General features: G+C 51.7%; 2 protein-coding genes across 5 annotated transcripts in view; one reads left to right on the top strand and one right to left on the bottom strand.

Moving 5' to 3' along the window:
* The window catches only part of MVK (mevalonate kinase), a 24,010-nt gene extending 20,256 nt beyond the window's left edge, over nt 1-3,754 (bottom strand). For 2 of the 4 annotated variants that reach the window (XM_011936120.1, XM_011936138.1), the window contains exons 1-3: nt 3,221-3,754; nt 2,193-2,284; nt 963-1,110 (exon numbers count right to left, since the gene is read on the bottom strand). In XM_011936120.1, the coding sequence (XP_011791510.1) occupies nt 963-1,110; nt 2,193-2,270 (226 nt within the window). In that variant the 5' untranslated portion in view covers nt 2,271-2,284; nt 3,221-3,754. The remainder of the gene's footprint in view (nt 1-962; nt 1,111-2,192; nt 2,285-3,220) is intronic. The other 2 variants (XM_011936129.1, XM_011936114.1) reach the window with 2 other exon arrangements.
* Nucleotides 3,551-20,549, top strand: MMAB (methylmalonic aciduria (cobalamin deficiency) cblB type). The gene is made up of 9 exons (XM_011936151.1): nt 3,551-3,733; nt 5,382-5,443; nt 8,262-8,355; nt 11,903-11,960; nt 15,193-15,265; nt 15,518-15,615; nt 15,932-15,996; nt 18,126-18,185; nt 20,110-20,549. The coding sequence occupies exons 1-9, from the start codon at nt 3,618-3,620 to the stop codon at nt 20,216-20,218; spliced, it is 735 nt and encodes a 244-aa protein (XP_011791541.1). The 5' UTR covers nt 3,551-3,617; the 3' UTR covers nt 20,219-20,549.
* The last annotated feature ends 1,280 nt before the right edge of the window (nt 20,550-21,829 follow it).

Here is a 21,829-nt window from a genome sequence, read left to right as displayed (position 1 = left end):
CTCCAGCCTGGGGGACAGAGCAAGACTCCGTCTCAAAAAAAAAAAAAAAAAAAATTACAATGTCCCAGCATTGACCATATCTTCCAATAATAAGCATAGGTAACTTTTACTTTTATTAATTTTTTTTTTTTTTGAGATTGAGTGCAATGGACAATCTCGGCTCACTGCAACCTCCGCCTCCCAAGTTCAAGCAATTCTCCTACATCAGCCTCCTGAGTAGCTGGGATTACAGGCGTGTGCCACCACACCCAGGTAATTTTTGTATTTTTAGTAGAGACAGGGTTTCACCGTGTTGGCCAGGCTGGTCTCGAACTCCTGACCTTAGGTAATCCGCCTGCCTTGGCCTCCCAAGGTGCTGGAATTACAGGTATGAGACACTCTCTCTGTCGCCCAGGCTGGAGTGCAGTGGCGCCATCTCGGCTCACTGCAAGCTCCACTGCCTCCTGGGTTCATGCCATTCTCCTGCCTCAGCCTCCCGAGAAAAGTGAGCCCAGCCTACTTTTATTAATTTTTAATTATACAAAACGCCAATATATTCTCCTCATTTAAAACATGTGTCCCTTTGTCTACTCTCTGGCCCCAGGTCTCTCCCAGGAGAACTAATCGCCACAGCCAATCTGATGTCTATGTCCCCGAGACCTTTTCTATCATTTATATACATATTTATACTTAAATACCTATGTTTGCTGTTTTGCATTTTTTTTCACTCAACAATAGGCCTTGATGATCTGTCCACAACAGCCCACAGAGATCCGATGCATTGTTTTACACTTTTAAATTAAAAAAAAAAATAAGTAAGTGAAGCTAATTTTATAAGGTCAGGGTAGAAAGCACATTGGAAATAGCTGGCCCCTGGCTCCCTTGGGGACAGCCTGGAATACCTGGCCAGCTGCCCTCTCTGTAGGCTCTCACCACCTCTGGTGAGGCTCTTACCACACCTGATTTCTCCTCCTTGCACTCACCCAGAAAGCTTGTGTCCAGTAGCTGAAGCCTGGCCACGTCCCAGGCCCACTTGATACCAATGTTGGGTAAGCTGAGGTCCACTTTCCCATTGCTGTGGGGTTGAAGCCGGAGAAATGTTCTCAAGTTCAAGGCTACAGCCAGTGCTACCTATAGAATAAAGGACAAAAGCAATAAGCCTGAGGGTGAGTGGCAAAGGAGCCAGGGCCCACATGCTAACAAGAGAGCAAACATGAGCACAGAGGCCACTTCCAGCCATGCCCTTGCCAGACACTGCTAATCAACTTTGGCATGCTCTCCCACTAAGCCTGGGGACAGCCACTATCGATCAACTAAAAGTTAACATCCACTTTGCCTTCTTCCTGCAAAATTTCACAAGTTCTCAACACCAAGGAATCACTTCCCCATAATCACCATGTTTCCAATGAGAAATATAAGAACATAAAGAATAGCAGTGAGAGACCAGGTGTGGTGGCTCACATCTGTAATCCCAGCACTTTGGGAGGCCAAAGCAGGAGGATCTCTTGAGCCCAGGAGTTCGAGACCAGCCTGGTGTCAAACCACGTCTTTACAAAAAAAAATAAAAGAAAAAATTAGTGGGGTGTGGTGGTACACACCTGTGGTCCCAGCTACTCGGGAGGCTGAGGTTGGAGGCTGCAGTAAGCCGTGATCGCAAGATTGCGCTCCAGCGACAGAGCAAGACTCTGTCTCAGGAAAAAAAAAAAAAAATAGCAGAGTGCAGCAGGAGTAGAACCTAAGACAGACTTAGGTTCACATCAAGCTCTACCAAGGTGTATAGGACTTGGATGAAGTTACCACTTCTCTCCTAAGCCTTGGTTTGCACATTTGTAAAACAGGATAATAAAAGAGTATGCCTTGGGGGTAAGGGTAAAATGAGATAATGGATGCTTCCGACTCCTTTGCTAGATCATCCTTCCAGCTTCTCAATGTCTTAGCGCCCTGGAGCTCAGTTCTCAAACCACTTCCTTCTGCATCAAAGCTCACTCCTAGGTGATCTCATTCCACTCATAGGGCTTTATATATCACCTTTTTGCTATCATACCGAGTGAGCCCCGAGAATCCCTTCAGTGGGCATAAGATATCTTTTCCTTGCCTGGCTGGGGAGAAACTGTTATCTCTGATCTGCTCCCAAGCTGTGCTTCAGGTGTCCTGCAAAATTAGTATCAGGGAGAAGGGGTACCTAATCCTTAAAGGCTCTAACAGCTTTGTACCTTGCCATGTACCACGGCATGTTCTCCATGAAGGATGACTTTCCCTGGAGCAGACACCAGTAGGACTTCTGACAACATGGCTCCTGGGAATCCTAAAAGGAAAAGCCAGTGAGAAGAGCAAAGATCTCCAGATGTCAGGACCATCAGGAAGAGATCTTAGAACACCTAGTTCAAGCCCATCATAATAACAAACAAGGAAGTTACCGTCCAGCACTCGCTACGTGCCAGAAAGGCAATGCAGCAGTCAACTGGACACATCCAACAGATCTGGGTTCAAATCCCAGCTATTCCACTCCCCAGTGATGTCGTCTTAACTAACTCACTTAAATGGCTATGAACCTCGGTTTCCCCACACGTTATATGGAGAGAAAATAACCGTACCTACCTCAGTGGATGTTAGGAAGGTTAAATTAACTCAAGGGAAACACTTAGCAGTGTCTGGCACCTACTAATCATTCAATTACTGAGAGCTACTTATTACTGGCTCTGTTCTTCGTTTCAGCTTTTACAACTACTACTATTGAAGGTAGAAATTACGTGAAATCATGGAGCAGAAAGAACTCTCTGCTGGACATTTAGGCTGTTTCCAATGTGTCACAGTTATAAACAAGGCTACAGAAAACACCCAGTACGCCTCGTTCTGCACACTTAAATGAGTATTTCTGCAAGACAGAGTCCTAGAAAGGGGCCTGCAGAGTCTACAGGTGTGTGCAATTTACACTTTTATAAATAACGCAAAATTATCCTCCGCTTAAGGTTTTACGTCGATTACCTTACGCTAAGATTCAAGTGCACTACGAGCTAAGTACTATCGTGATCCCCATTTCTTAGAAAAACTGAGGCTCAGAGCGGGGAATCCCCTTGCTTGTCCCAAGCTCAAAATGACGACTGTCAGATTGAGGTCGGCGACCCCTCGGGGCTGACTCTCAGAGCTGGGGAAACTGAGCCACAGAAGCTGGGCGCCTGGCTCAGGGTCGTCCTGGGTCTAGGACCTCGCGCCACCCGGCCCCGCGACCCCGGCCTCTCACCTGCCGCCGCCGCGGCCGCCGCCCCGGCTGCCGCCACCCCGCGCCGGAGCCGGAGCAGCTCCCAGACTCCTGCAGCCTAGAGCGCCCGTGCCTCTAAGGGGAGGAGGCCTGGGCCTTCAGCCCAGCCAATCAGAGTGCGCGAGTCTGGAATGCCTTTACCAATAGGCTTGAACATTGGTCAATAGGTGATGCAGCCAAGCCGGCACGGGTTTTCCCGCCCCACTCCTTCCGTCAAACCAATGGGAAACAAGCCTTTGGGAGTGTCCCGCCCTGGGACGAGAACCTCGAACCAATGAAAATTGACAGCTGAGCGGTGGCGCGGCCAGCTGTGGGTGGAGTCACTCCGGGGCCTGGACGGGCACCTGGCAGGGTCAGCTCCCGTCAAGAAGCTTGGCTGATGGCTGTGTGGGGCCTGGGGAGTCGTCTTGGCCTGCGCGGATGCTTCGGCGCCGCCAGGCTCCTGTATCCCCGTTTCCAGAGCCGCAGCCCTCAGGGCGTGGAAGACGGGGACAGGTGAGTGGCTGGCGGGAAGGGTAACTCGAACACCTGCTTTGAATCGTGGTGTCGTCGTCATGGGTACGTCACACCGTCGTGAGGTCACCGCGGCACCCCTCCGGTGACATCTCCACGCTGTCCTGACGTCACCGTGGCAACGTGGGCCACGTGGGCGCCAGAGACCTGGTAGTCTTTGCCTAAGTCCCAGTGAAACCCCGCTGTCATCGGGCAGGGCATGGCATATCCCGTGTGGGCCAGCAGGGCTCTCGACTCAGATCGTGACCAATTTCCATAGCAGTTTATCCCCCAGGTCCCAGATACACCAGCGCCTTCTAAAGATGGCTTTCCTTATATACCTTGAAACTTGCACCCAACCCAGACCTCAGAACCTCTAGAGTACCGTGGATTAATAATGGATTAATTTAGTTCACAGATCCAGGAAATTAACCTTCGAATGGCCTTGTAATGTCACATTTTAATTTTGAGCTATGTCATCGAGTTGTTTACATTGTTATTTGAAAATGCCACTTTTTGAGCTGTATTTTGGCAATTCTTCATCTCTGAGTACACTCGAAGCCTCATAGTATGGAAGTGGCTCAGGCTTCTTTTCCTGCAAGAGGCCCTAAGTTGGTGGAGTGCAAGATAAGAATTTGGGTAGGATAGAGTTAAGAGTCCTAGCTACTTGGGAGGCTGAGGCAGGAGGATCCCTTGAGCCCAGGAGTTCAAGACTGCAGTGAGCTATGATCATGCCACTGCACTGCATTCCAGCTTAGGCAATAGAGCAAGACCTTGTCTGTAACAAAATAATCATAGGCCAGGTATGGTGGCTCACGCCTGTAATCACAACACTTTGGGAGGTTGGGGTAGCCGTATTGCTTGAACTCAGGAGTTCAAAAGCAGCCTAGGCAACATGGTGAAACCCGTCTCTACAAAAAAAAAAAAATTAGCTGGGTGTGGTGGTATACACCTGTGGTTCCAGCTACTGGGGAGGCTGAGGTGGGAGGATTGCTTGAGCCCGGGAGGCAGAGGTTGCAGTGAACCTAGATCGTGCCACTGCACTCCAGCCTGGGCGACAAAGTGAGACCCCATCTCAAAATAATAATAATAATAATAAAGAAAGAGTTTCAGCAGGATAGAAGTTACAGTTTGTGCTCTGGTCTAGGACAGTTTTGAGCATCCCACTCCTGCCTCTTCCTGGATGATCTAGGAAGGTGAGTCTCATCTGATCTACAGTTTCCTCCTGAGTAAAATGAAGAGAATAGGTGGTGGCTACCTTTGAGGTTGTGGAAAGATTCCAGGATAATTCCAGAAGGTAATGCCTGTAAACTGCTTGGCACAGTGCAGGGACAATGGCAAAGGATCAATCAAGTCCTTCAGCAAATAGGTATTGAGCCTATGTTGAGCAAGGCGTTACATCAGCTACTGTACACACTGTCACCCAGCTCTGGTCTTGCCCACAAAATGTTTGCTATTAGAAGGGATCTAGGGGAAAGAAATCAATAGATGACCATCTAAGCAGTAAGGGGTAAGTGCTGTCTCTGAGGTTACCAGCAGCAAGCTGGGACCTACTGAAGGAGCTAACCCTCTGTGTAAGGAGCTGACCCTCTGTGTAAGCTCACCCTCTGTGTGACCCACTCACCAGATACTGATGTTTATTTCTCATTAGGCCACAGCCTTCCTCGAAGACACCCAGGATCCCCAAGATTTACACCAAAACGGGAGACAAAGGTAGGGTGGGGACAGGTGAAAAACGCAGAGAAATACTCACAGCATACACCATTTTAAAGTTCTTCCAAATTCTTTGCGGCCACTTAAAAGTATAATATGTGACCAGGCACAGTGACTCATGCTGGTAATCCCAGCACTTTGGGAGGCCCTGTCGGGAGGCCAGGAATTTGAGACCAACCTGGCCAACGTGGTGAAACCCCATCTGTACTAAAAATACAAAAATTAGCTGGGTGTGATGGTGCACACCTATAATCCCAGCAGCTACTTGGGAGGCTAAGGCAGGAGAATTGCTTGAACTTGAGAGGCAGAGGTTGCAGTGAGCCAAGATCATGTCACTGCACTCCAGCCTGGGCGACAGAGCGAGATGCTGTCTCAGAAAAAAAAAAAAAAAAAGGTCTCAGGGAAAAAAATATATATATATATAATATGTGACAGATCTCAGTATACATTACAAAAATGTTATGTGAAATGAAAAACACTCGAGATATTAAATGACAAAAGCTTGAATCTGTCTGGATAAGGATGTGCATATGTATGTGTTCAGGTATGTGTAGAGTAGTCTGAAAGGTTACACCTGGGATTGTTCTGGGAAAGAAATTAAGTTGTCAGAGGGGAACAAACAGAAGGACTTTCACTATTTATATACTTTTATTCTATTTTATTGTTTTTTATAATGAGTATATATCACTTTAATAGTTTTTTAAATGCTAGAACATGTTATATAGAAAAAAGTAAGATGCAGAAGAATGTACTACTATGATACTTTTTTCTTTTTTTTTGATACAGGGTTTTACTCTGTCACCCAGGCTGGAGTGCAGTGGCCCAGTCACGGCTCACTACAGCCTCCACCTTTCAGACTCGAAGTAATCCTCCCACCTCAGCCTTCTGAGTATCGGGGACAACAGGCACACATCACCATGCCTGGCTAATACTTTTTAATTTTTTTTGTAGAGATGAGGTCTTGCTGTGTTGCTCAGGCTGGTCCTGAACTGCTGGGCTCAAGGTATCCTCCCACCTCAGCCTCCCAAAGTGCTCGGATTACAGGAGGCATGAGCTACCGCACCCAGCCAGTATACCATTTTTTTGTAGTATAAAAACATGCAGATCACTAGTATGTATTGTTTTTTGGATATATGCTTGTATAGTAAAAGTATAAAAGCATGCACGGGACATACTCAATGCCACTGAAGGGTAAACTTAAGAAGGGTCAAAATGGCAAAATTCTGTTATGTTCATCTGTTACCACAATTAAAAAGAAGGAAGAGGATGTTGGAAAGGACTTATTATAGAGTTGGGCTTCTGTTGGGTGGTTTGGGGGAGGATTCAAGGAAGTGGGGCTTTGCTGTGGATTGAATCCTGTTAGGAAGCAGGGCTATTTCTGTAATTGGGTATCTTTTTTTGTTTTTCGAGACAGGGTCTAGTTCTGTTGCCCAGGTTGGAGTGCAATGGCATGATCTTGGCTCACTGCAACCTCCACCTCCCAGGTTCAAGTGATTCTTATGCCTCAGCCTCCCAAACAGCTGGGACTACAGGCATGCACCACCATGCCCGACTAATTTTTTCTGTTTTTATTAGAGACAGGGTTTCACCATGTTGGCCAGACTGATCTCGAAGTCCTGGCCTCAAGTGATCTGTCCGCCATGGCCTCCCAAAGTCCTGGGATTACAGTGTGAGCCACCGCACCCAGCCCGTAATTGGGTATCTTAATAATTTGTTTCTAGAAGACAGAAGGGACAAAGAGGTGCTAACGCTGTAATGGATAAAGATGTAACAGCCACTCACATTAGCCAGGGAAGGGGGATGTTTGATCATCTTTTGGCGTTTGGACAGTCATCTGTGCTCAGACATTGTTCCAGAGTGGCCTTGTCTTGGTCATAGTCATAGAGCGACCTGTCTGACGATTTTTTGTGAAATGTTTTGTGTTCAGCAGAACACCACAGTCTACCTGTGAGTGCCAGGCCAGCACCTGGCAACCCCAAAGCCTGCCCAATAGCACAAACCAGCTCCAAACTGTCAGGGGCAGTTTTCACTTTCTCAGAGGTTGGGGGAGAAAGGCAGGGACTGTGAGCTAGGCAGAGACACAGAGGACTTTGACGTCCTGTGAAATATAATGGTAATGTATATATGATATAAAATATATAACATGTTTTATTTCTTTATCAGGATGGTTAGTGTGTGATTTTTAAGTTCAAAATAAAAGCACATCAGGAAAGAAGTGAGGATAGTGGCTAACCCTTGGGGAGTGGCAACTAAAAGGGGGTACATGGGGGCTTTCAGGGTGTTAGTCATGTTCTGTTTATGAAGCTAGGTTCTGATCACGGAGGTATATTCAGTTAGTAGTAATTCACCAACTTGCACACTTTTGATTTGAGTACTTTTCTGTGTATAGGTTATACTTCAGGTTGAAAGTTCTTTAAGGGGTGGTGCGGTGGCTCATGCCTGTAATCTCAGCACTTTGGGAGGCTGAGGCAGGTGAATCACTTAAGGCCAGGAGTTCAAGACTAGCCTGGCCAACATGACGAAAACCAGTCTTTACTAAAAATACAAAAATTAGCCGGGCATGGTGGTACACACTTGTAATCCCAGCTGCTTGGGAGACTGAGGCATGAGAATCACTTGAACCTGGGAGGCAGAGGTTTCAGTGAGCCAAGATCATGCTGCTGTACTCCAGCCTGGATGACAGAGGGACAGTTCAAAGAAGAGAGAGAAAGTTTTTTAAAAACTTGAAAGTTAAAACAAACAAACAAACCAACAAAAAAAACCCAGCATATCAGGAAAGCAGAATCTTAATTTGGGTGGCTAAACATTTTTTCCACAGGGTTTTCTAGCACCTTCACGGGAGAAAGGAGACCCAAAGACGACCAAGTGTTTGAAGCCGTGGGAACTACAGATGAATTAAGTTCAGCTATTGGGTAAGAGGAGCAAGATTGGCCTTGAGGTTGCGTTTGAGTCGAGTATGGGTAAACGTAATGAAAGTGAAGCTCCCACGCGTGCTGGACAGCTGCCTCAGAGGTTGTCAGCCCTTATTGAACTTTCCTCAGCGCTGAAGCACAGGCTGGTCAGCTCCACAAGGCTGCAGGGCTGCAGACTCCTTTCCCTTCTGGCCCTGCCTGTGCCTGCATGGCCTCTGGCCCATGCCATGTGAGCTGCCTCCCTCTCATCCCTCACTTTTCAGGTGAGCCTGTGCGTGCCACTGAGGTTAGTATATTGAGTGAAAGAGGTGAGTCAGTATAATGCGCGGTACATCCAATGTGATCCCTTTTGTGAATGTTGTTTTTTACATAAGCCAAAGTATAGAAGGTGGACTCAAGGATGGGCCAGGTCAGGATGAGCCAGGTCAGGATGGGCCAGGTCAGGATGGGCCAGGTCATGCTATGGTCACAGACAACCCCAATATCTCCTGGCTTATGACACCAAAGGTGGACTTGCTGCCCCCACTTCACCCCCATCACAGGGTGGATGTGCTTTGGCTCCATGTGGCCTTCAGGCTGCTAGGACAACTGCTGCCTGGGGCGATTATCAGTCATTGTGGCAGAGGGAAAAGAGGTCATGGTGAAGCTCACAGTGGCTCCTGAGGCTGTCAGGGGATTGTGCAGTGGCGGTGTTGTCGCCAGTGAGGTTTATCCGAGGTGTGATTATTGCCGATTGAAAACTCTTCCCACTACCCCACCATGATGACTTGAAGTATAGTCGACATTGGCAGTTTCTCACAGTCTTTATGGAGACTAAACTTTGTTGGTAAATAAAAGTTGAAAAAAAAAAAAGTGTGAGCAGTGGCTGACAGGTCTAATCCCAGCACTTTGGGAGGCCGAGGTGGGAGAGTCACTTGAGCTCAGGAGTTTGAGACCAGCCTGAGCAACATAGCAAGACCTCGTCTCTACTAAAAAGAAAAATTAAAAAATTAGCCAGGCGTGGTGGTGCACACCTGTAGTCCCAGCTACTCAGAAAGCTGAGGCAGGAGGATCCCTTGAGTCTGAGAGGTTGAGGCTGCATTGAGCCATGATCGTGCCACTACACTCCAGTCTGGGCGAGAGTACAACTGTGTCTCCAAAAGACAAACCTTTCTTGGGAGTGATGCCTTCCATTTACTCACATTTCAGTGGCCAGAGACTGTCACGTGCACGTGTCTGACATCAGTGGGGTGGGAAGGGCAGCAAATACTTGCAAGCAGGAGCACAGTCTGCCCAGCATGCCCTGCAAGCTGGTGATAGGGGGAGCAGCAACAGTCTCAAGTGCTGGATCCTGGTATCTGACTCCTGGGCCCTGTGGGTTGTAGGTGCGTGGGAGCCAGATAGACCCAGCTGCAGATTCAGCACCGCTGCGGATCGTCTCTGGGACATCAGGCAAATCACTGTGAGCCTCAATTTACTGTTCTGTCAGGTAATCATCATGATAATTCCCATCTCACTGTGTTCTTATGGGGCTTAGATGAGATGATTCCATGTTTCACCCTGAGGACAGTGCCTAGCACAAGTAATAGCAATGTTAGCTATTATCATTCTTTTTTTTTTTTGAGATGGAGTTTCACTCTTGTTGCCCATGCTGGAGTGCAATGGCGCAATCTCGGCTCGCTGCAACCTCTGCCTCCCAGGTTCAAGCAAGTCCCCTCATTATTACTGTTCTTAACACTTACCTGTTCCTGGCTACCATTTCTCCATGGGGGGCCTGGCTAGGTGAGATTTTCGGGACAGATAATGGGAGGTATAGATAATCAGCCAGCTAGGTAGAGAAGGCAAACAAACCCCTTGGTGTGTGTGTGGGAGGGGGTCCAGAAGTGGGCAGACACAAGACCAAGTGGGCAAAGGGAGAAAAGGCCAGTTCTCGCGTCAGCTATTCTAATAAGCTCTAAATCACGAGCCATCATCTCTCAGTTGAGGAGGAGCAGGAGGCCAGGGAAATCTCAGTTGTGGATTCTTCCTTGGTCAGATATTGGCCAAGCATCTGCTGCAAGGTACTGCTCAACAGAGAACCTCAGCCCCACTTTCCTGAGCCTCAGAGTGCAGGGAGCAGGCAGCACTCACCAGGCAGCTACACGCGTGGGAGCAGGCTTGGGGCAAGTGCCTAGTGGGGGCCTGCCGCTGGCCTGATCACAGAGCGTCCCTCGGCAGGCAGATACTTCTGCACACCTCCTGTGAGGCAGGCATGAGGCATCCGCTATGATGGAGACAGACTGTGTCCCAGCCTGCACAGCCCTTCCCTTTGGTCCAGAGGGAAGACACATACCAGGTGGGAATCACACATGGGTGTGTTTAGTTCTAACTGTAAGATGTGCCAGGAAGATGGGCTGGATATTCTCCATTGGCCCTTTCAAATCCCTTCTCTTCACCTTCTCTTTATGCATGGGAGGCTGGCCTTATCACCTGGTGGCTGTGCCACCTCCATTCCTTGGTCTTCTGGCATTCAGGTGGGTCCAGCCAGTGGGAGGCACCAGCAGGTGATGGGGGAGTGAGTGCAGAGAGATCAGGAGTGTGTGTGACCCCGTTCCCAAGCGGTGCATGGTTCTGGTGGCAGCTGGGCTCCCTCCCTCCCTCCCTGCCGAGTGACTCCAGAATCCAGCTCCCTCCAGGGTGAGTTGCACCTTCCCTGACCCTTGTCTTCAGGCTCCTGCATTTGCCTGAAACTCTGCCCACACCTCTGTGAACTGTCCCTTCCCAAAGCCCTCCTCCAAGAATCCCTGCAATGTACCACTGTCTCCTGCTGGGGCACTGACTGGTGCAGGAGGGAAGTGCAGGGTTCTGAGGGAGGCAGAGCCAGGGTCCTGACCTGTGTCGGGGGCAGTTTGCTTTCCCTGCCTAACGAGGGAAGTCCTCCCCAGCCTTCAAAGTCTCCCCTCCAGCATCACTTCCTCCAGGAAGCCCTCCCTGCCTCTCTAGCTAAGGTCAGATTAGGCTTCTGTTGCCCTTTCCTTCAGAGCACTGATCTCAGTTTGCACCTTCACATTCAGGAGTATATCTAATCTGATTACCTATCACACTCCTGAATATCACACTCCTGAACATGAAGGTATAAGCTTTGCCTAAAGTCCCAGAGACACTCAGCAGCGGTGCAGAATTTGCACCTGGGTCTGTCTGGTTCCCACTCACCTATAACCACAGGGCCATGGGTCAGAGCTCAGGATCCATCACTTGAGACTGTCACTGCTCACCCTGTCACCAGCTTGCTAGGCAGAGCCTGGGTCAGCTTCTGTTCACCAGACTCTCGTGGGCCTGGTCAGAGTAGCTGTTCAAAAGGAATTATTGACTGGAAATAATGAGTATCCGAAAAGGCATTTCAGGAAACAAATACCACCAACCCCCCAAGTGGAAGGCTATAATGTTCTTATTGTCAGCAAGAAAAGTAATGTGTTTATTATATCTAAATTAACTAAATGGCCCACCACCTGAGAATCTATTGTTTATGGCAAGACAGGGCCTAGGGACATTACCTTACAGGCGAACACTTTTTCCTTTTCCTTCACAGGTTTGCTCTGGAATTAGTCACAGAAAAGGGCCACATATTTGCTGAAGAGCTTCAGAAAGTGAGTAACACCGTCTTACCCCAAGCTGGGAATCTTCATCCCTGGTGGCCGTCACGGGACTCAGCATCCAGACATCAGGTCCTCTTTGTGTCACCTGGGGCTCGTCACTCTCGCTCTGTGAGCTCCATTTCTTCGTCTGTGAAATAGGGACAGGCCAGGTGTGGTGGCTCACACCTGCAATCTCAGCTGCTTGGGAGACTGAGGCAGGAAGATCACTTGAGGCCAGGAGCCTGGGTAACATAGTAAGACCCTGACTCTACAAAATATTTGAAAATTAGCCAGGCCTGGTGGTGAATGCCTATAGCCTCAGCTACCCAGGAAGCTGAGGTAGGAGGATCTCTTGAGCCCAGGAGGTCAAGGCTGCAGTGAGCTGTGATCATGCCACTGCACTCCTGCTTGGGCAACAGATTGAGACCCTGTCTCAGGCCGAGCACCATGGTTCAATCAAGCTCGTAATCCCAGCACTTTGGGAGGCCAAAGTGGGAGGATCACTTCAAGCCAGGAGTTCAAGACCAGCCTGGTCAACTTAGGGAGACCCTGTCTCTACAAAAAAAAAAAAATTAAAAATTAGCCAAGTATGGTGGCATGCACCCATAGTCCCAGCAACTTACAAGGCTGAGTGGGAGAATCGCTTGAGTCTCAGAGGTTGAGGCTGCAGGGAGCTGTGATTACACCACTGCACTCTAGCCTGGGCAACAGAGTGGGATCCTGTCTTAAAAAAAAAAAAAAAACAAAAAACCTCTGTCTCCAAAACAAACAATTGGAGACATATAATCTTCCTTCACAGGTGAGTGGTGAGGATTGCACTAAATGAGGGAATTTAAAATGTAACGGTTCTCAACCCAGGGCCATTCTGCCCCTCAGGGCCTGCTGAGCAATATCTGAAGACATTTTTAGTTGCAGCATCTGGGGGTGGGGGTGTTGCTGGCATGTAAATATCCTGCAATGCACAGGACAGCCCCCATCAACAAAGAATGACCTGGCCGTGAATGGCAATAGCACCAAGGCTGAGAAAGCCGGTGTGAAGCGCCTCGCTCGTGCCTGATGCAGAGGGAACCTGGAGAGGCCCAGCTGCAGTGAGCCCTCAGCCGGTGGGACTCATGTGTCACAGTGTCACTGTTCTGTTCCCTAAGAAGAAGGGGGCCTCTGACCCACACAGAGAACTTCAAGCACGGAGGCAGGGTCACCACCTGGGAGTGCCCAGGGTGCCGCACTTTACACCTCCACACAGACCCAGATCCCCAGAAACCGCTCCCTGCAGGGGCAGCCCTTCCCACTTCCGTTCTGAAGCCCAGGCTGGAGCCCGCTCAAGCCCCTGGAAACAGACAGAGGGGAGTAGGTGGGGCTGCCACAGGCCGTGGCTGCAGGAGGATGGGAAGCCTCAGCCACCAGAACATTCAGTGTGGTGGAGGAAGGCTTTCAACCTCCTGAGGAGCCGAGGTAGCAGCGGTCATTTCTGTCTGCTGTATGCGTTGGGTCACAGCTGCCATGTCACCTCCTCCGGGGCCTTCCCTGGCCACCTCACCTCCAGCTGGGTTAGGCACCACTCCTAGGTTTCCACATCCTCTAACAGGCATCACAAGGGGAGTTAACCTGTTCACCCATCTGCCTCCCACCCAGCCTTGGCACTGTAAGGGCGGGAACTGTGTCTTGTTCACCTGGGAGGCCTACCTGGCCTGGTAGCTGCTCGCAGGGCCTGTGGATGAGGTCGGGCAGCAATGCCACAGCTCTCCTCATATCGCCCATTTCACCCTCACAGATGCCCGTGAGGTGGAAGTTAATGTCCACAGTTTATAGGGAGCCAAACTGAGCCTCGGGAAGGTTGACTTGCCCAGCCCCCACAGCCAGGCATCAGTGGAGCTGGAATCTGATTACCAAACATGCCAGTTCAGCTCCTGGGGTACATGCTGCACTTGGCCAACCAAGTGGTTAGTGTTATCACTCCCGCTTTGACTGTGGAAGCGCAGGGCCCCCAAGCTTGCCCAAGGTCTGCTGGTCAGAAGCCCTAGGAAGGTTCCAGCCCAGTGCTGGATGGGCAGCCTCTGCTCTTACACACCATGGCCTGCTTCTTGAATGCTGTCACAGTGGCCATCTTAGAAGAGGTCAGAGGTCGCAGACCTTCACCCTCCTGGTAGCCCACCATCCAGCTTGAGTGGACCATGGCTGGGCACAAAGTCAGAGGTGGTACTTGTGGTTTTCACATGCATGGGAGCTGTTGGACATTTGTCATACAGGGGCCTGGAGCCCTTGCAGCAGACCCCAACAGACCACTTCTGTTCCAAGCAAACCTACCCCCCACCTGGACAGAGCACAGGCCTCACCCAGCCAGGCTTCCTTCTCCCGGAACCCCCAAACGCCTTGGCTGACTACATTCTCCAAGCTCCTTGTCCTTTAGAGTTGAGAAAGCACTGTCACATTTGACCTCTTGGCCCAGCTGTCAAATGTTGAGAAAAGAAGAAAACCTCACAGGGCCTAGGCGCACGGGAGACGTGGGCAGAGCCCAGACGGTTCCTCTTGACTGTCCCTGGGTGTGTGATAAGCGTCATCTGTTTAACGCAGCTGCTGCCCCCACACGAGCCTTTTCCTCCCTCAGACTGCAAAAGAGCCACACCAGGTCCCCCTCAGCAGGGCTGGGTGTCCAACAAAGATGTTGTGCTGAAGGTTCAGAGTTTGCCTTCAAATGTCAGCCAATTCAAGGTCTGACAGCCTGTATGAGTCTGTTCTCTCACTGCTATAAAGAACTACCTGAGACTGCATAATTTGTAAAGAAAATAAGTTTAATCTGCACATGGTTCTGCGGGCTGTACAGGCTTCTGCTTCTGGGGAGGCCTCCGGAAACCTACAGTCATGGCAGAAGGCAAGGGGGAAGCAGGTACATCTTCACATGGCTGACAGGAGAGAGAGAGTGAAGAGAGAGATGCTACACACTTTCAAACCACATCTTGAGAGAACTCTATCACAAGACAGTACTAGGGGGCTGGTGCTAAACCATTCAAAACCACCCCAATGATCCAATCACCTCCCACCAGGCCCCACCTCCAACTCTGAGGATCACAATTTAGCATGAGATTTGAGTGGAGACACAGTGCCAAACCATATCACAGCCCTTCACGAGCTAGCTGGCACAGGCTTTGCCGGGCGTGTTAGGTGGTGCCTCTGCACATGGTACGACATTCTCTCTGTCTAGCCCATCCCAAATAGATCTTGACTGTCACCTTCTGTTGCCTCCCAGATCCAGTGCACATTGCAGGACGTCGGCTCGGCCCTGGCGACACCACGCTCCTCGGCCCGGGAGGCTCACTTAAGTAATTCTCAACCTCCTGTGAGCCCTAGGGTCAGGGGACTCTCCTAGGGGTTACCATCTGGGAGCCCAGGCCCCCAGGGACCCACAGGTGGGCCAGTCAGCCTTGCTTGTAGCCCCTGGGAGGGAAGGTACCTTCTGAGCCAGTGGAAGCAGTCTGCGGGACACCCAGGTGGACGGGCAGTGGGGGCGGTTCCCGCCATAGTCTGGTGGGTGATGGCCTCATGGTAGTTCCCGCTGCTCCTTGGCTCCTCAGAGTACACCACGTTCGAGGCGGGGCCCATCCTGGAGCTGGAGCGGTGGATCGACAAGTATACCTGCCAGCTCCCACCACTCACGGCCTTCATCCTGCCTGTAGGTACTGGGCAGGCGTAACTGGGGGTGGCTGTGGGCAGTTGCAGTGACAGACACACAGGGGCTCTGAATAAGTCCTTCTGTTCACAGTGACAGACACTGTCCTCCAGTTTCCCCAAGTCCCTGCAGGTCCTCACCGGTCCCTTCCAGCCCTGCCCACTCTGGAGCAGAGTGCCCAGTGGGTGTGCCCTGGCAGGGCTCCTGGAGGCAGAATGCTGCCCGGTTTGGGGGGCAGGGCTGGACTTCAGAGGAGCTCCTGTCTGCAGTGGGCACACCCTTCCCACTCTGCTCAGGCAATGTCCCTTTCTGCTTTCAGTCGGGAGGCAAGATCAGCTCAGCGCTGCATTTCTGCCGGGCTGTGTGCCGCCGGGCCGAGAGACGGTAAGAGGGCCCAAGGGAAAGGGAGAGGAACAAGGGGGAGGGGAGAGGGAGAGGGGCCTCTGCACCGCGGGCAGGAGGCAGGCACAGCAGGGTCATCTCTGAGCCATCCAGCCACACATCAACACACCCTGTCTGGGCCCCTCCACTGTGCCAGACGGGGACCAGAACAGACCAAGTCCCTGTCCTCAGAGTCCTGTGTTGTGGAGTGGAGACGGTGACACGTGACCAAATGGACTATCAGACAACACAGTTGCACCTTGCTGTGAGCCCTGTGTTCTGAGAACAACAGGAAGTTATTGCTGGGTTCCCAGGCATCTTGGGACAGGGGTAGACATGAAAGGACCCTGCTGGCCTCTGGGTGCATAAGGCCACTGAAAGGCCTGCACGGCTATGGGGAGCCCAGGTGGACGCTGTCAGCAGACTAGCCACCACCACCCCCAAAGCTACTGACAGCCTTTTCAAGGAATCTTTAGAAGGAAATGAGCAAAGTCTCTATCTACACCACTCAGAGACCAGGCTGCCAGCCAGCTTTACAGAGAAGAGAAAGCAAGCCCTACTTTGATCCAATGGACAGGTGCTTTACGTTCACAATTTCATTTACTCCTTGTTGATAGCCCTGGGAGAGAGGTGGTGTGGCCTCCGCTCTATAGGAGTCAGGAAGCTGTGGCTCAGAGAAATGACACCATGGCCACAGTCCCCCAAATGGTTGGTAGCAAAATGCACATTGGAGTCCACGTCTGTCTGGGCCAAGCATGAGCTCTTCCACGGTCCCACATCACTAAGGTTTTGTTCTTTATGAAAGGCTCATAGGCCCAGATAGCTCCTATAACAGAGCACGCTTTGGCTTCAAAAGAAAAAAAATGTCATTTGTACAAAGCCATCCATCAGCAGTGCTCATAATAGCAAGAAACTGGAACCAACCCAAAGACCCAACACACAGGCATAGAGCAGCGGATAGGCCCTCCGTGCAGCAGAGTTACACAGCCGTGGCAGTGGCAAGGTGCAGATCGTCCTGAGGTGGGGTCGCACGCCCGGGGCATCTCGGGTGAAGAAGCTCCTCACTGAGCGTGCGGTGCCCACTAGAGCCAGCCTGGAACTCTGACAGGCCTGGACGCACACCCTGCTGGGCCGCTAGCCAGGTGCATGGCTTTGGGTGGGGATGAGAACCCTGAGGCTGGGCTTTGGGTGGCTGGCCTGCCAACAAGGTGTATGCCACAGGGTGATACCTGGGAAAGGCTCAGCAAGGGCCCGCCACCACACTGGTGCCCAGCAGATGGCCGTCCAGTGTCTAACGTATCTGCACATAGACTGGCATGGACCCTAGGAATTCAGAATCCTGTGGAATCGGGAGCTTGGTCTGCCTGGGTCTTTTTCTCCCCTGTGAAGTTGTTCTAAGTCATGATGTACAAGCATGATGTACAAGGGGCTTAGAGTTTAGCCCATTGGGATTTAAGGGTCAGGCCCCCACTTCCTTTGAAGGCTGGAGGCTGACCACCCCAACTTCACCCCACCCAGACTCAGGTCCAGTGGTACAAAAGCTGGCTGACTGGCTGGGGTGTGGTGTAGGCCAGGCGGCTCCCTCAACTCCCCGGCCGTGTTCCAGTCCTCCTTGGCCAGGCCCTCCTGCAATGTGCCTGTGGAAAGGGCCGATGGCCTGTTTAAACCCACCTGTGCCGGGCGCGGTGGCTCAAGCCTGTAATCCCAGCACTTTGGGAGGCCGAGGCGGGTGGATCACGAGGTCAGGAGATCAAGACCATCCTGGCTAACATGGTGAAACCCCGTCTCTACTAAAAAACAAAAAACTAGCCGGGCGTGGTGGCGGGCGCCTGTAGTCCCAGCTACTGGGAGGCGGAGGTGGGAGAATGGCGTGAACCTGGGAGGCGGAGCTTGCAGTGAGCCGAGATCGCGCCACTGCACTCCAGCCTGGGCCACACAGCGAGACTCCGTCTCAAAAAAAAAAAAAAAAATAAACCCACCTGTGACGGATTTGTCATCTCCAGTGCCGGGAGCTTGTGCAGGCTCAGGTTGAGCGGTAGTGGGATGTGAAATGCTGCTCAAGGTTTAGGCCCCAGGTCAGAGCCTGTTAAGCCCCATAATGTCACATGACTCAGTGTCTCCTCCCTTTCTAGTGTGGTGCCTCTTGTCCAGATGGGAGAGACCGATGCGAACGTGGCCAAGTTCTTAAACAGGTACTCGCGTGGAACCTGGGGGTCCCTCTCTGAAAGCTGAGGCTCGTCTGTGGGAAGTAGCAGTGGTGTAGTGTTCCCACACCCCCTCCTCCATTCCCTAAGTGTTTATGAACATCTGCTCTGTGCCAGGCACCACGGCAGGCACAGGAGAGGCAGTGGCGAACAAGGTGGACACTGTGCCCGTCCCGAGAAGATTTAAATCTGATTGGGAGAGGCTGCTGTAAAAACCAGGAAGAAAAACCTAAGTGCAAAGTGGCCTTGCGGGAGCAAAGGGCGTTCTTAGAGGCTGGGTGCTCACGGAAGGCCTCTCGGTGGTGACTGACCAGGGAGCCAGGCTTCAGGCCCTCTCTCAGCCAGTTTCCTCTCCCCGAGAGGGCCTGGGGCAGTGTGAACCAACAAAAGAGAGCCCGGGCCAAGCTGAGCTCAGGGGCCCCCGTGCAGGCCCCAGTGAGCCAGGCTAGCCCAGGGAGGGCTTCCTCTGCCTTGCTGCCGGCCCATGAGGCTGGAGCCACACCTGGCCCAACGCCTGCTCTGCTGGTTCCTGCCCCAGCCCTGGCTCCTGTGGCTCCAGTGTGAGCAAGGCCAGAGCCTGGGGGCAGGTAGAGAGCTGGGGGAGTGGGTCTGCACCCCAGGAGCTGTCCTAGGTGTCTAGAAAGTGACCTCAGGCCCCTGACTGTGGCCACTCCTCCCACGGACATGGCCTGGCTTTGACAGGTCCTGAGCAGCTCCTTTCCTTCTGGGAGTGGGGTTTCACCGGGAGTGAGGAGCAGGTCTATTTCACCTTCAAAGCAGCAACCCTGGGGGGACCCTTGTGGTCCCATAGCATTGCATGGGACGGGCCATTTCATCTCTTCAGTGAGGCTTCACGGAGCCAACAAGCAGCAGGTACGCTGCTGCCCTCCAGGAGCACGCGGCCCAGAGGTAAAATACCCCAAACCACCTCCCCTTCGCTCTCCCTGAGAGCCAGCCGTGGGGCTCAGGGGGCCTGAGTCGGGAGGGCTCAGGAGGACGTGGTATGGAGCTGGCCTCTGAGGGCAAGACTGGAGCAGAGAGAGAGGGAGGAACATGGTGCCCAGTGCTGGGAATGAAACAGCAAAAGATGCAGACAGCAGGAGGCAGAAGAGCTGACAGCATAAGCGCCTTGTGGGGCCCGTGGCGTTGTCCTCTAGTTCCCTCCATTGCTGCCCCTGCAGAAGGCCTCATGCACAGATGGCCCATTGCTGTTGGCTCAAAGGAGGAGGCGGGAAAGGGACAGTGCTCCAGCCTGTGCTGCTCACCCGGTACCTTTGGCGATGTTTGGCGGCATTACCGGTTGTCACACTGGCTGCAGGGGTGCCACTGGCATTTGGCGGGTGGAGACCAAAGGTGCTGTCAGCATCCTACATTGCACAGGATGCACAGGACAGCCCCGAACACAGAGAATGATCCAGAATGTCAGTAGGGCCTAGTCCAGCAGTGTCAGCATCACCCAGGATGGGAACTAGACCTACAGAGTCCTGGGCCTGGCCCAGCCCTCCCGAGTCAGAATCTGCACGTTGCTCATATTCCCCGGTGATGCCTGTGCACACTGTAGTTTGGGAAACACCCAAACTGATCACGCACATGAGCCCTGATCACTCAAAGTGCAGAAACCAGCTCAGAGAGGAGTCCAGAGTCATCTGGCCCATGGGGTAGGGCTGGGGCAATAGCCTCATCCTGCAGGAATGGCCCCGCCTTGACACTGGAGAAGAGTCCCTGGCGTTCACAGCAGCTGGCCTCGCATGCCATCCATCAAGTGCAAGGTGGTGGGCCCCCACCCTGCCTGCACAGTGTGCCCAGAGCGCATCATTTATGTCTCCTCCTTGTAGGCAGATATGGGAAGACCCAGTTAGCATTGATCTCATTTCAAACCATTCTGTTTGCTTCTCTCTCTCTGCCCCTCCAGACTCAGTGACTATCTCTTCACACTAGCCAGATATGCAGCCATGAAGGAGGGGAATCAAGAGAAAATATACAAGAAAAATGACCCATCAGCCGAGTCTGAGGCACTCTGAAATCACAGAAAGTGGGAGTTTGGAGGATCCCTCCGTGGCGATGGCCGTGGAGAGAGGAGCTTGCCCTTCTGGGGTCCTGGTTCCTGAAGAGCTCACCCAGAGAGACTGAAAGCAGCCTTTCGTCCCATCTCTGCTTTGCTCCATACCTCCTGCCACCTTCCTCAAGGGACTGTGGCCCTTTGGGGAATCTGTCCCTGACCCTGCTTCCCCAAGCTCTCCTGGGTCTTGGAGGGCTGTGGGAATGAATTGGCATTGCAGGAAAGACAGGTAAAGTGATTGCTGCAATGAGAAGGAGCTGTGCGGAAAAAGAATAAAAGTGAGAAAGGCTGGAGCCATGTGTGTGTGTGTGTGTGTGTGTGAGAGAGAGAGAGAGAGAGAGAGCGCCCTCCCACTGTCAGCTCAGGTTGTTCAGAGATTTGGAATGGGACCAGAGGCCCTTGAAAATGTAATTGTGATTTACCTGTGCCAAAGGGGCTTTAAATGTCACATTTGTAACGGGGAAGGCGGACAGGATTTGTAAGTTTAGTTACCTCTGAGCCACCCATCACCGCCAAAGTGTTGGGGAAGGATAGCTGCAGATTGACAGGCGAGGCTCAGAAACTCCTGGCTTAGATTGAAGTGTGTGTGGTGGGGGTGCAGCTGAGAGGACCCCCTCTGAAAGGGACAGAGACCCTGCTGAGAACAACACTACCACTTGAAGGTGAACATTCCCTGTCCAGTTGGACTGAGTCGAGGGTCTGTGGTGCAGCGTCTTCAGCTTAAGAAAATGAGGTTGTCAGTTTCCAGCGAGGCTGACATCCACCAGACTGATTTCTCCGATGCTGCACTTGGCTGGCTTACGCCTCTGAGATCCATGCACGGCTGTATTTATTTCAGTTGTCACCGCTCCTCCCTCCTGCTATGAAACGACATTTGCCGGTGCCAGCAGTGTCCTTGGGAAAGGCGATATTTATGAAGGGCAAAAGAGGCAGCCCCAAGAACCTGAAGACTGCAGGCTGCTAATTGTAGGAAATGACTTTGGAAGGACAGACTCTTGTTGAGTTTCAGGGCTGAAATGCCTGGTGAACTCCATTCAGCCGTCACGTATTGACTGAGTAGCTGCTTAGCATGGGCCACGGCGTGAGGCTCGGGTCAGCTGGTCACTCAGGCCATCTTTCATGCTGGCAAGTCAGCAAACATTACATTCTCAGTCATGTGCATATTTTTGCCTTCATTCTTACCACCTTGCCTGCAAAGTTTGCAGGACGGCCAGGTATATTCATTCGTGTCTTCTGGGTCCCTTCATTGCTGACAGGCTGTGGTGGCCCTCTCGAGCCTTGGGCAGGGTGAGTGAGGTGCAGATGAGCAGGAGTGTGTGAATGCCTTCCAGGAGGTGGCTTTGTTCAGCGCCTCACTGCCCCCATAGTCACTACCAGGTCTGGTACGGAGTCGGTGTGCAGTGTGTGCAAAACAGAGCTGAAAACGGACTTTGGGAGGCCGAGGCAGGCAGATCACCTGAGGTCAGGGGTTTGAGACCAGCCTCGTCAACACGGCAAAACCCCATCTCTGCTAAAAATAAAAAAATAAAAAAAAAATAGCTGGGCATGGTGGCAGGTGCCTGTAATCCCAGCT

Source organism: Colobus angolensis, unplaced genomic scaffold, assembly GCF_000951035.1.
Source record: "Colobus angolensis palliatus isolate OR3802 unplaced genomic scaffold, Cang.pa_1.0 Scaffold10, whole genome shotgun sequence".
Taxonomy (NCBI): Eukaryota; Metazoa; Chordata; class Mammalia; order Primates; family Cercopithecidae; genus Colobus; species Colobus angolensis.
This window is presented reverse-complemented; position numbering and strand designations above follow the sequence as displayed.

Coding starts and splice junctions, on each gene's coding strand:
- MMAB (XM_011936151.1), top strand. CDS start 3,618: ATGGCTGTGTGGGGCCTGGGGAGTCGTCTTGGCCTGCGCGGATGCTTC. Junction 5,444..8,261: donor CACCAAAACGGGAGACAAAG/GTAGGGTGGGGA, acceptor TTTTTTCCACAG/GGTTTTCTAGCACCTTCACG. Junction 15,616..15,931: donor TCACGGCCTTCATCCTGCCT/GTAGGTACTGGG, acceptor TTCTGCTTTCAG/TCGGGAGGCAAGATCAGCTC.